The sequence below is a fragment of the Athene noctua genome, chromosome 1 (genome assembly GCF_965140245.1).
Source record: "Athene noctua chromosome 1, bAthNoc1.hap1.1, whole genome shotgun sequence".
NCBI lineage: Eukaryota > Metazoa > Chordata > Aves > Strigiformes > Strigidae > Athene > Athene noctua.
In genome coordinates, this window is record NC_134037.1 from 4,458,175 (window position 1) to 4,474,398 (window position 16,224).

General features: G+C 41.7%; 1 protein-coding gene across 3 annotated transcripts in view; it reads right to left on the reverse strand.

Moving 5' to 3' along the window:
* Positions 1-16,224, reverse strand: part of RP1L1 (RP1 like 1) — a 44,348-nt gene that overhangs the window by 13,109 nt on the left and 15,015 nt on the right. For all 3 annotated transcript variants that reach the window (XM_074895460.1, XM_074895462.1, XM_074895461.1), the window contains exon 2: positions 13,682-14,339. In XM_074895460.1, coding sequence (XP_074751561.1) covers positions 13,682-14,320 — 639 coding nt within the window. In that variant the 5' untranslated portion in view covers positions 14,321-14,339. The remainder of the gene's footprint in view (positions 1-13,681; positions 14,340-16,224) is intronic.

The following is a 16,224-nucleotide window of genomic DNA, read 5'->3' on the forward strand; positions in this document are numbered from 1 at the left end:
TGTCACATATGGGTTGGTTCAAAAAAGCTACGTGTTTTTTTCGTTAAAACGTTTGTAGACGTTTCTCTAAGACCCACTGAGGATGTCAATGTGTGCAAGGTGGAAATGAAAGGACATCCTCTCTTCTGAACTGTCTTTTTTTTTTTTTTTTTTTTTTCAGTTTGAGTGCTAGCCATTAGAGGATGTTTGGTGTCCATGAATGTCAGTCTATAGTACCCTACCACAAAGGGGCTGTGATCTCAGCAAGGACCTCTAGGTGTTACTGCAACACAATTAATAATAAAATGTCATCAATACCTAAACAGAAGAAAGAAAAATATAACATGACTAAAATAAGGAAACTGCTGCTTGTTGTGAAGATCATGCTATCCTCTGGCTCTTCTCAGAGAAGAAAGAACCTTCGTAAACCTTACTCACCTCAGAAGCTGAATATTGATACCAGTTTCTGATGAAGGTAAAATGTAGGAGATACCTTTTATTTTGCGTCTGCTGGCTACCAGCCAACCAAAAACATTTGAGAGTTAGAGAGAGAATGACAGAATGAGGAAATAATGCAGGACACAGTTGAGATCACAAGTCCAAAAGCTAATCCACTTTCCGAAGAGGCACAGAGATGCGAGGGATAATCGGGAAAGGCTTGTAACAGACATGTTGAAGAAAAGGCTAACGGGCTGAGTTCTTTGCTTATCATGCTGACTCATTGACTTCTTTCCCTGTGTCCTTTTGTTTTTCATTCGGATTTACAACTTTTTGGAGTAGGAACAGCCCGTTTCATTTGTAGTTGTACTACGTCTAATCCAGGGTGATCCAGGCTCTGTACTGGGGTATCTTGGTTTAACAATAATGAATTTTGTTTTATATTCATGCAAAGAACCCATTCGCCCTTCCCTCCCTCCGACTTTGCACTGGAGGAATTAGAGAGCAGTTCTTCTGGGGAGTGTTTTTTTAAAGCTATGCTAATCTGTTGGTCAGAAGGTGAATCATGGGGTGTTGCCACACTATGCCCACATACATATTAGCAAATTAGCGGAAGAAAAGGAGGAAGCTATAGGAAAGTGCGTTACTTGACCTCACTTTCTCTAACATCAGCATGGGCAACCTCCCCCACACCCTACCACAGTGGAACACCCCTTTTCCCATCAGCAGAGACGTTGGTAGACGTGGCATGGGTGTGTATTTGATGAGCAGCCAGAGGCTCTCCCTGTCACATCAGAGGGAACACAGAACAAGAACTAATATTGAACTTAAAGTAGGAAACTATTGTATAGAAATGGATCTAATCCTCTGCAAACCATAGCACGCAAATGATTAGTCCAGAAGAGAGTACACAGCATCCCTTCCAGCTCCCATGACAAATCAAAACTAATGTGGTCTCTTACACACTAATTCAAATGTCAGGTCCCAAAATCCATGTGCAGGAAGCAGGGTAGATGCCAGTGTCCTAGGCTCCTCCAACGGTAGGTAATCTGCTAAACGTAAATTACATGCTGCTACCTTTACCTGATACTTATATCATGGGAATATGGACCAGTCTGTTGGTTCAGAAGCTGAAATGCAACAATATTCTAAAACCATCAGCATTTTCGAGAACTTTTCAGACATGACCTGTCTAGTTTTCTGGTTTGACCACTGTGGAAAGTTGCATGAAAAATGATAGCTTTGGGAGTTGTGATCTGGAAATCAGACCATGATGCATTCAAACAGCCAAGTAAAATATGTGAAAGATAGAGGAATAATGCACTGGGCTGCTTTCTCATCCAACCACAGGGAAAGATCATCTTTAGCTATTGCACTGCTGGCAGCTTTTCCTGGAGTACTCACAGATGTCTTTTGCCTGTGTGTAACACTGCATATACATAAAAAAAATGTTCTGAGTTTGGCCCTGGAAATAGTTTGGATGAACACGTCTTTCAGCAGTCATAGAATCACAGGATGGTTTGGGTTGGAAGGAACCTCAAAAATTATCTAGTCCCACCCCCCTGCCCCGGGCAGGGCCACCTTCCACTAGCCCAGGTTGCCCAAAGCCCCGTCCAACCTGGCCTTGAACCCTTCCAGGGAGGGGGCAGCCACAGCTTCTCTGGGCAGCCTGTGCCAGGGCCTCACCCCCCTCACAGGGAACTTCTTTACACCTAATCTAAATCTGCCCTCTTTCAGTTCAAAGCCATTACCCTTTGTCCTATCACTACATGCCCTTGTAAAAAATCCTTCTCCAGCTTTCTTGCAGGCCTCCTTTCAGTACTGGAAGGCCTCTATAAGGTCTCCCAAGAGCCTTCTCCAGGCTGAACAACCCCAAATCTCTGAGCCTGTCATTATAGTAGAGATGCTCCCACCACCTCATCATCTTCATGGCATCCTCTGGACCTGCTCCAACAGGCCCATGTCCAAGAGAAATACTACAGTCAGAAGTTCAGTGGCCATTGGGAATCATTTGAGTAGCAGCAGAATTAAAACAGCACATGGGAAAAAGAGGAAGGCAGAGGAAAAACTGAAGATAAAGGCATGAAGAAAGCAGAAATATTTTTGAGAAACAAGGGAAAAGGACAAAAAAGGGGAAGGAATTTGATCTGCAGCCTGGTTCAGTTTGGAAGATGGGCTGCTAGGATCATATGAGGGGTGCCACACTAACTGCTTCTGTGGAAGGTGAGCCGGTTCCTGATGAAGACTATGGGAGGTTTTCTGACGACCTTCACTGAGTGCTGGATTGAGCTGGGGAGGTCCCCACGTTACACTGACTTTATATGTAAGCTTTTGATGGCCTTTTCCCTACCCACCCACCCTGCCAGCTCTGAGTGATGTCTGAGACTGTTCTAGCTGTGAATCAGGCAGAGAAACAGAAAATTGCTAAGGGTGCAAATTTCAACACAGAAGAGAGGAAGGCATTTCTTAGAAAGTTTTTGCTGCAGATATTTTCCACCTTCTGACATGCTGCAATTCCTCACTGAAATCAGAGTCCACCATCTTCTCTTTTGGCACTGGGTTCATTAAATCTGGTCCAGCCAACATGAGCATTTGAAAATCATGAGTCAGACTAACATCCACCCCACCCCAAGGTAGGATTAGCTTAAAAATTGACAAGTCTTGAAAAATGCGAAGCATTTGGTTCTTGCGATTAGCCTTGTGGTGACTGTGTTAGTGGGAAGGATATGGTTCATGAGTTCAAGCTTTTCCCAGTGACCAGAAATTCTCAAAACTTAATCTTTTTATATGAAAATATCTACATCATGGATGAAAAGTGATGCCGGCTGGAAGCTATGGGGAAAAAGAGGGAAGCTCATTGATGTGTTCCAACTAGCTGTAGGAGCTGGGATTCAATATATAAGGAAAGTTTCTAGATGAAGCTCATAGATCCATATGGCATTGTTCCATGGTCTCACCATCCCGAGTGTCTCCTAGCATAAACATGCATTGTGCTTTGTTGAGCGCTGATACAGTCTATGGACTCCAGGAGCTCAGGGCATAAAGAGAAACACATTTAGCTGAAAACCCTGGTTCAGCTTGAATAGTTTTCTTTCAATTGAGTCCAGGGTTTCGCTCTCGATTTGCAAAGTCCGTAGTACAAATGTGAAAGCTGGAAAGTTCTTTACTTCTACACAGAAGTAACTGCCCTGATGTTAACTGGACTTATTTCAGAAAAGATGAGAGCTAAAAGAGAACAAGGCCTTGCTAAGAGTTCCAGCAGGATCCTATGAATCCTCTCTTCAGAGCCCAAAAGAAAGATGCAAACATGAAAATTTGAAACATCCTCTTTATTCCTCTCCCATTATTGGTAAAAACTCCAAAATCTGTGTTTGGAAAACCAGAAAACCAGACTTTTCTATTTAAAAAAACAGCCTTTCTTGCAAAAAAAAAAAAATTCTTTGCAGAAACAGTGATTTCTACTTAAAGTACTTACAGAAAATTCACAGTCTTTCCAGGAGAGGGTGGAATTCTGCTATTCTTTGTACTATAGGCAAGAGAATAATAGAAGCATCATGTTCACCAATATCATTGCACATGCTCAACAATATGATTGGAAAGGTCTTTGTCCTGGATTAAATTCAAAAGAATTAGAAAGTAATTACCCTTTGCTACATTATTATTATTGAAAGAACAAAATCTCCTCAGGCTAAGGGACTCATTTACATTTGGTATATGTTAGATAAGAAAGTATTAGATTTGGTGTATGTTAGATAAAAAAGTGGCTAGCATACGGGGTCCATTTAACTACATCTTGTAAGGCACCGAGCCAAATGATTTCAGGGCATCTCAAAGGTTCATAAAACACACCTGGATATGAGTCTTCTTATGGATCAGGTTCATGGAAAGTTTTGCTGAGGTTTACAGATCACTTGTGTAAATCTCATTGGAGTCATTGTGGTTTTGGCACGGAATCAGAGAATATTGAACCTGAAACCTGTGGTTTGTTTTTAGACTATGAGTCACACACATGGTGGGTGGAAAGTGGTACAGCTCACTCGATAACAACGGTTTGCACCAGATGAGGGGCTGAAATTGGTTGCAGTTATTCATACCTGAACACAGCGCGAAATCAAGTGTCACAGTGAATACGTCAACACGGAACCATAAAATTAACTATCCCAAGGAGGGACATTGTCACCTTTCTTCTCTTGTTGTTTATATATACACCGCATTTTAAACAAGCTTATTTGCCTCCATGTATCCCATTTCCCTCTTACAGTTCCATCAGGGTCCCGATGACACCTGTCATTAAGACAAATGAACTTGGTAGACAGCCCAAACATGAGTGGCCTAGAGGATGCCTGCGGGCAGTCTACACATGTCCTAGAAATGGCTATATGGATGTGTAAATCTGCATCAGGAAATATGTCAGACAAGCCTGTTTCCTGGCCTTCCACCCTAAGGTCACTGTAAATGCAGTCATTATTATCAAGAATGATTTAGTAATTATAGTTAGGCCAATACCTTTACTAATAACAGCTAAAAATAAAAATTCTGTATTTACTGCTAAATTAAACGATTCTGGATCCACGGCACTGGAGTGTTAAACTGTTAGAATGGTCTTTAGTGTATTTAAAGCCTGCATGAGCTGGGACTCTCCCAAGCAATTCCTGGGCAGATGTGGGAGTTAACATATGCCAAGGAACCTTTTCTAAGAAGTAGCTTGAACGTGGCCACCCAATTTTAAAGGCTGTGGGAATTCAACCCTATTTTGGAGGCTACATAGTGTGAGTATGTACAGATAGTGTCGTTCGGTGTCAGGGCCCTGATACTATTCGGTCTACTAGAATAGCTGTAGCCCATGGCACTGCTTCTGGCTGAGGGAGATATTAGCCTACAGGTTGCTGGAAACTGGGAAGATACACTGGGGAAAGAATCACTTCGTATGTGCTCTTCCGTCTTTCTGCAAGACTGCTACAATTGGCTACTGACAAAGATGTCTTCATTTGACCCAGAATAGTTAGTCTTGCCACATTATCTAATCTGTCTCATTCCAAAATCTACAGAAGAAAAATGAGGTTACTTACCCCAAGGAGTTTCTAACAACTAATCCTTTACAGTCTCCAGTCAGTGGTGCCTGAAGAAGCATTCCGTAACTCATGATTGCTGCCCTGATTAACTCACTCAGTAATTCTCTGATCCCTCAAGGAAATTTGGTTGCATACAGTGCTCATTCTGCAATGTTCTCACTTGTAGAGAGGCAAAAGAGAGTCTTTCTGGTCATCTGCTCTGCTTTTCTACATAACAGACTGGATCAGATTCACTCATTAAATATAACAACTTACGGTCAGCCTTGAGTGCAACTAAGCAAAAAAAGTCTAAGTCTTGGCCTAACTCCAACAAACATAAAACTAGCCACATCCCTTGGAAAACTCTTCTGATGGTCGATAGATCCCATTTGAGAAGCTCATGGTATTTGCCACCAATAGCCATAAACTATGTAGACTATTTTCCATAACACAGTGTGGTTTCAAACACCGTACAAGAATGAGTATTGGATTTTAAGGAAGAATTTGGTTTTGTTTTTGTTTTAATTTAAGACAGTCAGTAAAAGGAAGGCCTAGTGATTCAAGAGTAAGCGCAGAAATCGGGACATCTGTGACTAGACGCAGTCGTGTTGCTGGGTTCCTGTGTCTAAAAGAGGACTGCTCAGCTGGTAGACCCTGGATAATTGCCATTTGTAAGGGAAATCCTCTGTTGTTATGCAGTTGCTGTCATGCAATCCTACATGTCATTTCTTCAGTTTAATTGTTTGTAAGGATTTTTGGCCATTCTACGATCTGCATCTTTGCCCCTAGAGGGATTCTTCCCTCTCCAGATGCAGGTGGTGCCGGTGTGCACATAGGTGCACTTCCCTGGGGTTTAGACTATGGAGAAAGAAAATCCACTAGGTTGTATAAGAAATTCCCAGAACAGAGATGAAAATCTGTCTGATGAAGCAGATAATTTACAAATTTAACCTCTTTTATTGAGGTATCTGCTCTTAGTAGCACATCCAATTCAATTTTGGTATAGAACTGATGTCCCTAGTAAAAAACTAAGAAAGCCGCAATTTTCAGGTGTCCCATCAGCCAAGTGATCTTCCAGTGTAGAGTCTCATGTCTTATGTTTCTTAATATTTAAACATCTGTAGTGCTTTAAAACAAGTGTATGAAAACTTAGGCCTGGGTTAATTTTAGGTGAGTAGTCTGAGTCAGTCTTCCATTCTTCTTCTATAGTCAATAAAGAGAGGCCAACAGGCGAAATGACCCCTCCATCCTAAATGCCTAATAAGCTGATCAGATTTAGATTAATTAAGTCCAAGCCTGCCTATTTTTTTAGTGCACAAGTTTGCACAAAGAAAGTTTCATTGGCAAGTTAATGACATGTCAATGTTCACCTAAATATACAGATTTCTCCATCTGGGCACTATTTCCAGTTAGTCACCTGGAAAACACCTGACTTGACCTGAAAAGAACTGTATGATTTACTCTCTTTCTTTGCTGAAAAATTAACTGGTTTTTCTATGCTAAAATCAAATCAATTTTATCTCAATTTCAGTAGTCATCAAATTACTATTTTGATTTAGAAACTGATAACAAAACCCATGGTTAGTTTGGGAAAAGGGGCTCTTGGCCCTGCTGAAATCAGTGCCCAAATAGTTAAACACTTACTTCAGTGGGACTAGCTCCTCCTTCCTAGTAGGCTGTCTGCCTGATGTTTAAGAGTAAAAATACTGGTTTCACCTCATTCAAGGCTTCAGGAGTTAGAATGAAAATTCAAATGTGTAAATACCAATAGAACCGGTTCAGATTTATATTAACATTGGAATCAGGATCTTTCAATCACTGTTTTTACTGACCTGAGTTCTGCATAATTATTATAGGCTAATTCTAAATTCGTAGCACTGAAAGTCTCTCTGGCCCAAGAGCAACGAAGTCCCGATAATCCGGGCCACAGAAGAAACAACCAGCAAATTCACTGACCTTCCTACGAAGTTCATATTTTGAAAATATGTGAAAGGTAAATAAGCATACAGATGGGAGCAAGAAAAGACAAAATAAGTGTGATTGCAAAAGCAAGAGCTCTGCTGGCCCCCAATGGATCTTGATGCTACACCACCACCTTTGGCTTTACGAACTTCATCTGTATTAGGATTCTGCTTAGCTGCCCATGACCTTCTTCTGACTTTGTTCCATGAAAAAGAAAAAGAGGTAAAATGTTCCGTTTAACGGCTTCATGAAATCACTGGCATTTTTGTCTTTTCAGGTAAAACCTTACGCTAAAGCCAATTTGAAAAAACAATGAAACAAAATGAGGGCTATAAAAATAAATTATAAAAGTTTTGTCTAGATGAGAGCAAAACCAGTGAGATTTGCAGTCCAAAAATTTTATTTCCTTGTGAGTTATGATTGAATTAAACTTACAGGTTTACTGGAAACATTTGTAGACTAGGTGGACTACAAAAGAAAGAAAACACTTTTCTCTGCTTTTTCATAGAATCATAGAACAGTTTGGATTGGAAGGAACTTCAGAGATCACCCAGTTCCAAGCCCCCTGCCCCGGGCAGGGCCACCTTCCACTAGCCCAGGTTGCCCAAAGCCCCGTCCAACCTGGCCTTGAACCCTTCCAGGGAGGGGGCAGCCACAGCTTCTCTGGGCAGCCTGTGCCAGGGCCTCACCCCCCTCACAGGGAAGAATTTCTTCCTTACATCTAATCTAAATCTGCTTTCTTTCAGTTCAAAGCCGTTACCCCTCATGCTATCACTACATGTCTTGTAAAAAGTCCCTCTCCAGCTTTCCTGTAGCCCCTTTCAGTACTGGAAGGAGACTGTAAGGTCTCCCTGGAGCCTTCTCTTCTCCAGGCTGAAGAACGCCAAATCTCCAAGTGTGTCTTCACAGGAGATGTTCTCCAGCCCCCTGGTCATCTTTGTGGCCTCCTCTGCACTCAGTCCAACAGGTCCATGTCCTTCATATGTTGGGGGCCACAGAGCTTGACACAGCATTGCAGGGGAAGTCTCACCTGAGTGGAGTAGAGGGTGGAGGATCCCCTCCCTCAATCCACTGGACACTTTTCTTGATGCAGACCAGGACACAGTTGGCTTTCCGGGCTCTGAGCACACACTGCCGGCTCAGTCAGATTTCCATCCACTAATACCTCCAAGTCCTTCTCTGCAGGCCTGCTCTCAATCCACTCATCCCCCAGCCTGTGTTTGTACTTGGGATTACTCCGCCCCATGGGCAGGACCTTGCACTTGGCCTTGTTGAACTTCACGAGGTTCACACAGTCCCACCTCTCCAGCCTGTCCAGGTCCCTCTGGGTGGCACATCTCTTCCCTCCAGCGTGTCACCGCACCGCCCAGCTTGGGATCACCCACAAGCCTGCTGAGGGTGCCTCCATCCCACTGTCCACGTCACCAACAAAGATGTTGAAGACCACAGGTCCCAACACCCACCCCTGAGGAACGCCACCCGTCCCTGCTCTCCACTCAGATGTCAAGCCATTGACCGCAACTCTTTGACCATCTTATCAATTCCTTATCCACTGAGTGGTCCATCCATCAAATCCATGACTCTCCAATTTAGAGACAAGGATGTCATGAGGGATAGTGTCAAATTTCTTTAAATCAATACTACATGAACGGAACGCAAAACAACAAGCCTGTTCCATGTGTGTCTAAGTTTATACCCACATAAAGGTGTAATAGGAAATCAAAGACTTGTAATTTTAAAGTGTTCTGGATTTAACAAAATGGCAAAGATATTAAAATAAAGCATCTGGGACAGTGTATGCCAACTATACATCATATTGCAAAGGTGATTTAACTTATCGTAAGATTCAAGTTTAGATCTGGAGTTATAGTAGTAGAAGAAAACAAAAGGAGATTGACAGGGCAACACTCTCAGGTCTATGAATAGCACTTGCATTGATGGAAGAGATCGATTCACTCGCAGGAGAAGACATTTTTCCTTTTTTTGTGTTCAGTTTTCAAGAGATAAAGAAAAAACTGGCAGCAAAATAGACATTGTGAGCCTGCTATTAAATGCTGTGAATTATGTTATTCTAAACCAGACAAATACAAAGTCAGTCAAGCAGCAGTCCAGATGCGTTGATTAGGAATGAATCTTACTGTTATTTGGCTTATCTGTCAAATCATGGAAATTAACATCAAAAATTACTGTTCCTCTCAATCCAAGCCCTCTTTCCCAGAAACATTGTCCTCTTGCAAAGTCTTGCTAAAAATTTACATAGACATGTGATAAAAGATTACAAAATTGTTAAAAGATAATCTGAATTATTATTTTAAAAGAATAAAATTAAACAAGGAAATAACCAAGAAATATGAAGCATCCAGATGCATTTGAATAGTCATAGAAGGATGGAGGCTTGTTTTCATTGTCTCTAAGAGAAAATGCAAATGTAAGTATAAAGACAAGACACAGTCAAAATTAATCTTCAGTTTGAAGGAGATTATTTCAGGAAATCCCCCAAACTGTGCGACAAATTCGCCATCTTCACTCCTCAGTATCTGGTGAAAACTCTGGGTCACAACCAATTGTGTGTAGGGAACAGAAATCTTGAAGATGACAAGAAAACTTTGACTGAAGAGCAGTAATGGTTTAGAGAATCCTTATGAAAGAAATGATTGGAAAATCCAAGACAGTGACTTTTTGTTTTGTTTAAATGCTTTGCACCTGAGACTAGAGTAACATCTCCAGTAAGTCCTAACAGGAATGACTGTTGAAAGAGCAGTAATGAAGCAAGGGGTAAATTATTAAAATTAAGAATAGCCAAAAAATAACTTTAAAAGATTTACCAGAAAATATATTAACAGTCGCATGTAACACATCCTAGCTATGCATAACTGATAACATTGATCAGGTTAGACTCATAGTCACCTATCACTGCAATATTCTACACAAGAATAAAAGTAGTGAAAATTAAATTAATAAGGTACAGAAGATGAACTGCCCATTGACAAGATGGTAATGAAAAATTTTCTTGTTCAAAAAGAAGAATCTCAGGGACCGTGGAGAGATTAAGTGATGGTGTTTGTTCCACACCCACATTTCTGCAGATGGAGAGCAGAGAGGAAAAAAAAAGCAGGGGTGAAGGGTCTCTATGGAACCCCTGGGATTTATTGTGGAAAAGATCATTATCACTATGTAGAGGATAATCTTAAACTCTGTGGCAGGCAGAGAAGATAATCTAGCTGCAAGAAAGAGCATTAATGTCTTTTCAAGTGATGTTCATGTGCAGCTTGGGCTGAATCATTTCCAAAATCAAAGGCTGAACTGGGAGTGGGGATGCAAAACAAGTGACAAAGCTATTGACATGTTTTCTCCTGAAGAGACTTACAGAACTTAAACTGTCAGCAAAGATGTTAACGTGTAAAACCTAGTAGGTGCCATCACCTTCAAATAATCCACGGTGACCACCTTGGGTTGGTTAGTACCCATGTCATTCTAACCACGTCTTGCCACGTCTTGGCATGCTGGGATGAGATCTGACTCTGGGAGAATAGAGACCTTTAGACAGGCTGATCACCGCTGCAGGGCTGAAAATGTGAAAGATAACTCTATGTCTTTAGATGGAAAGAAAGATGGAGGTTGAATAATGGTGAAGATACTGTGTTTATAGAGCATGTATTTAGTATGTATCCCAGCTAAAATGTCAGTGTATACAATAATTAGAAGGAGAATGGTGAGAAACTAATTTAAGGATCAGAAGGAGAACGTTAAGTCTACACTAAGAAATAGAAGGTGAAACTTTTCTTTACAGCAATGAGTGAAAATTCTCCAAAATGGAAGAAGTGAAAAGGAAGTTACTACCACACCACTACGCAAGATTATTATCTTCATGTGGACTGAACAGGAGTCCAAGTCTTGAAAACTGGAGAAATCAGTGACAAAATAAAATAAAATACTTATCCATAGATTATAATACGTCTTGGCAACGAGGTTGGGTTTGTTGGGGCTTTTTCCTAACCTGAGTTGGGTACATTTGTAGTAGGAAAACGAGCAGTGCCAGACCCTGTTCTTCAGAATGGAGGTCGACAGAAGCAGCTTGGCTACTCAAACACACGCTGGTCACATCCAAACCACCTACAGGGAATGGCCCCGGGCCCTAAATCTAAACTGTTGGGGGACTGTCACTCTGGGCCAGAACCCCCCAGGGAAGATGATAAGAATCTAGCAGAATTGAGAAGAAAAGGATGAGATCTTTATTTAGTGGTATAGATGTAGCTGTGGTACATAGCAAACTTCACCTTGTAAATAAATTGATGGAAGCTAAAAAAAAAAAAAAAAAAGCACCTAATGGATTCTGAAGGCCTCTAGACACCCCTTTGGCTGGGTCAGCTTAGTCTCAACAACTATGTGGGAGCTTAGCCACTTACCTCACTTAGAGAAACATTTAGACACCGACATGCAGGCAGCTGAATCTGAAATGAATCCAGCTCCAGATATCTGAAGTCATTTAGGCAGTTACTTGGAAAGCAGCTATCTAAAGTGCCTATTTCTTTTCACTGACTGCTGAAACAGCCTGGGACATGGGATTCATCTTGTCTACCATGCATTTGCCTACAAGCGAGTCATTTTTTGCATACTTTCCCATGAGGAGAAACACAGACGCTAGACACACTCAGAAAAGATAAATCCCACAGTAGGGTGGCCAGTGTGTTCATCTTGGACTTGGACAACTGACTCTTAGGCCTTAAAGTTTGAGGAGTTGAATTAACTATTTTGATTATCCTAGGCCACACTTGGGTTGTCCACAGCTAAGTTTCCCCCTTGCTCCTGGGTCCTCTTTTCATAAACCCTTAGTTTCTACAGGACCCTCGGTTTCTCAGCAAGATTGTTGTTTCACTTGTCTGGCACACGCGGAGTGTCACTGTCCTTTCTCTGTTGTTTCACCTCATCTCTGACTGCAGTCAGGCTGACACTCTTTTAGCCTCTAGATCAGTAAGGTTGTGAAAGCTGTAGCAGTAAAATGTTCAGGAAGAACATTTTCCTTGGATAGTCTAACAGAACAGGCAGCTCTTTCCAGAGCGGTGGGCACAGCAGAAAGCACTGTGCTCTGACATGTTGCCTCCACCAGGAAAGATGGTTTAAGGCACCGTTATGCCCTCCCTCTCTCCTTCATAGCTGCATGCTGCTGCCCCTGTGCAGGTCAAAATGATTTGGGTTAAAAATATTTCTCCATTTTTTTCCCCTGCTGGATGGTGGCTCATTTGAACCCAAGACATTTCAGTCATCTGATTCAGAAAGTGGCACCACGAATGGTTGTGACATGAGCACTGAGGAGCTGGCACCCAGCACTGTAAAGATGGAAAACGTGGCAAGGAGCAGAGTACCTGCTCTTCTCGGCTGCATTGACAGGGACAAGTCAGGCTAACACACGAGACCTCTGCAGAAGAAATGCAAGTGTTGGTTAGTTTACGTTACAAAGAGGTGGAAATAGCGCTTAAGGATCTGGTGGAGTTGAGAACGATCAGTGTGAGGTTAATGGTTGGACTGGATGATCTTCAAGGTCCTTTCCAACCTAGATGAGTCTGTGATTCTGTGAAATCAGGATCTCAGGTTTGTCAGGAAATTCATTTGGGAACAGAAGAACAAAAAAGTTGTCATGCCCTGAATTTATTATGAGTCCACCCCAATTGGCACATTCACCAGGTAACCAATACAAATGTGTCTCCTGATCCTACTCATACCTTAATCACTTATGCATTTACTAGTTATATTACCATAATGCTGAGGATCCCACATCATGAGCTGGATCCCAGTCTGTTAGGAATTATGCAAGTGCAAGGTGCTACCTAAGGGCTGTCTTATTCTTTTGAATTCCCAGTTGTCAGGTATAGAACAGTTAAGCCTCTGTTGGGACATACCTCCTAGAAGAGGGTGGGAAACTCCATTACTAAAAATTTATTTAGGGTTTTATACCCTGCTGCAAAACACTGAGCTTCTGGGCTTCTGTCAGAAGTTTCCTCCCATTGAGCCAAAACAGTATCTGATATACGAAGTTCTTGAACGGCTGAACGAGATTCTTCTCCATCACCCCTTCATGTAATTAATGGGGAAGTACCTAATGTGACACTAACTACAGAAGCCCCAAGGATTAAGGTAATGTGGGTAAACTATTGGCCCCATGAGCTAAAGGATTTGCATCGCAGGGATGAAAACATTGATGTGATAACACCTGTTAGAATAACTGACCAGCACCAGGTATCAGAGATACTTGCCTTCTTGCCATCAACAGTGTAGAGCTTCTTCACTGGGAACTGCAGGATCTCTGAAATCTCATCCAGGAGAGTTCTGAAACTCCTGGCATTTCTGCGGTTCAGGATAATTGAGCGTCGAAACCCACTTTCTCCATTCTTAACTAGAGTGATTTTCTTGGGTATTCTGGGGCCATGCTGAGTGAAAGGTGTGGAATAATCTTCAGGTTTGTTCTCCTGAGCTGCTCTTCTCATGGCACTGGAGGGACGACCACCTCGCGGAGGGGCTGGCCTGTGTCCCCTGGAAGGAATGCTAATAGGTTTGACATATTTCTTGTCAGAGCAAAGGTAACATCCTCCATCCTCCAGCTGGTCCAGCTCACTGATGCAATGTATTCCCCGTGGGGTGGTGATGGTCCGTACCCCAAATGGCAGTGGGACCCGATGAGAGAGATCATCCATGAGTGCATTGAAGCTCTTGAACCTTCGCTGATTGATGGCCATCTTGACTCCTGCAAATTGAGGATCTCCACTCTTGAAGAAGGTTATTTTTTTGGCTGTGGGTACCTTGGTGACCGTGTTTGTCCGAGCCACGGAGGGAAGGGGCTGCTCATAGTTGTAGGAGCTGGTGGTTGACAGGTGGTCAGCAGGCACCTGAGTCATCCCTCTTGCTTAAAGATAACTACAAGAGAAAGAAAACCAGAGTAGCGTTTGAGACATGCAGAATCAGTGCTTGACTAGCATGGGAGCAAAATTTGTTTTCCTCACAACAGTTTTACCATCTATATTTGATGAAGAGCAGATTGTACCAACATGGAGCTATGAACTCACTGGCTCAGGTAGATAAGAGCGAACACAAACGAAAGAGTAGCCATAACCCTGCTCCTCACAGTTAAACCATCCTTATCCTGCAGATGCCAACAAGAATTCAGTCAGTGTAATTTGCCCCTAAGGCAAAAAAAGCAAGAGTCAGACCCCAAGCAAAACCCACAAAAACTGATATTTGTATCTTGTTGTCCTTTTGAGTTCTATGTCTTCCTTGTTTATGTTTTTGAGGTTTTCTCTGAAACTATCAGAGACAATGATTATTTAAGTTTTATTTTTACAAGCAGAGTGCTGAGATTCTCATGTAACCCTTTAACCTCGTGAACTGGTACATAACAAAAACCAAAACCAAACTGAACTTCTTTATGTAGTGATGGCATATTGTAGCGCACAGCCAGTCCTGAGTGTACCGAGGGGCAGAGTATCCTCGTTTCAGAGCATCTGCACATGTTCATGCCATAGTGTGGGAAGGTAAGGTCTGGATGAAAATCCATGGCAGTTACACAAAAAAATAACAGTGAGAAATATCACCAGATCTCAGATAGAACTACAAAAGTTGGTTCTGCTAAACAGAGGGAAAATCTGACATCAGTCTGGTACACACAGACACGAAGAGAATGATCTGCCCAATTTGTGTCAGAGCAGCTGGAGTCCTTCACTTTTAAAGCTAAGGTGGCTGGTGTTTAAGCCTGGAGGCTGAACCCCACCTTTTGGATTCCAAGATTTTTCATGTCTTTGCCATGATAGAGACAAGCGGAAAAGAGACTGGACTCTGCACTTTCTCGCCCTTATTAAATGCATCATCTTGGAGGTCAAGCACTAAAAAATTCAGACCCCACATGGAATGAAACTATTGTGCCAAAAGAGATAGCGCTGTGTTTTATATAGAAGAAAAACCAAACCAAACCAAAACAAAAAAAAGGAAGCTCTTTAGAACTGCTAAAATATTGGCTGTAATGAATACGACAAAAGTCGATTTCATGAATGTGAACAGTGATTCCACAGTTCACTTGGAGTTAATTACTCAAACTTAAATGGAGATTCTCAAAATGGCATTTCGAGATGTCATCTTCTGATCAGAAGCTTCTGCTCACAGATGGGCAGCAAACCGTTTGAATTGTCAGGAAGGAATACAGTAGCTTGTCTTGTAGCTTGCAGAAGGTGGTTCTGGTTACAAGCGCCTACATCTTATTTGCTTTCCGAATTATGTTCTTAGTTGACAGCAGTTTTCTATGGCAACTTTAAAAAAATCTTTCAGAAGAAAGACAATGTTTTTAGTGTTCATAAATGAGTTAGAAAACGATAAATGTATTTCTAATGACACGCTTCCTTCAGTTTGCTCCTGGTTACACTTCTTGCAGCTGCTGAATAAAATTTTAGTTTCAAGAAAATAGTCACGCTACTAGCAAATTATTCTTTGGAAGACCAGTTCAGTGACCACTGTAATTAATGGGAATCTTGTCGCTGATTGCAGAGGTGCAGCATTCAAAAAGCTGTAAATGCTGATTTCCTCCACATTTTAGTACAGACCATTATTTTAATATTATGCTACTTTCAAGTGAAATATTTGTGCGCTTTGTACTACAGCAAATTCACTCCTGCAATAAATAGAAGTTTAACCTCAGCAGGGTGAGAAAAGACATTAGGCACCATTGGAAAGATTATTATTTTGACAAATCTCTGCTTTTTTATATCCATACACACTGACAAAGATTTCAACATGATTTATTCTTTCCATGTGC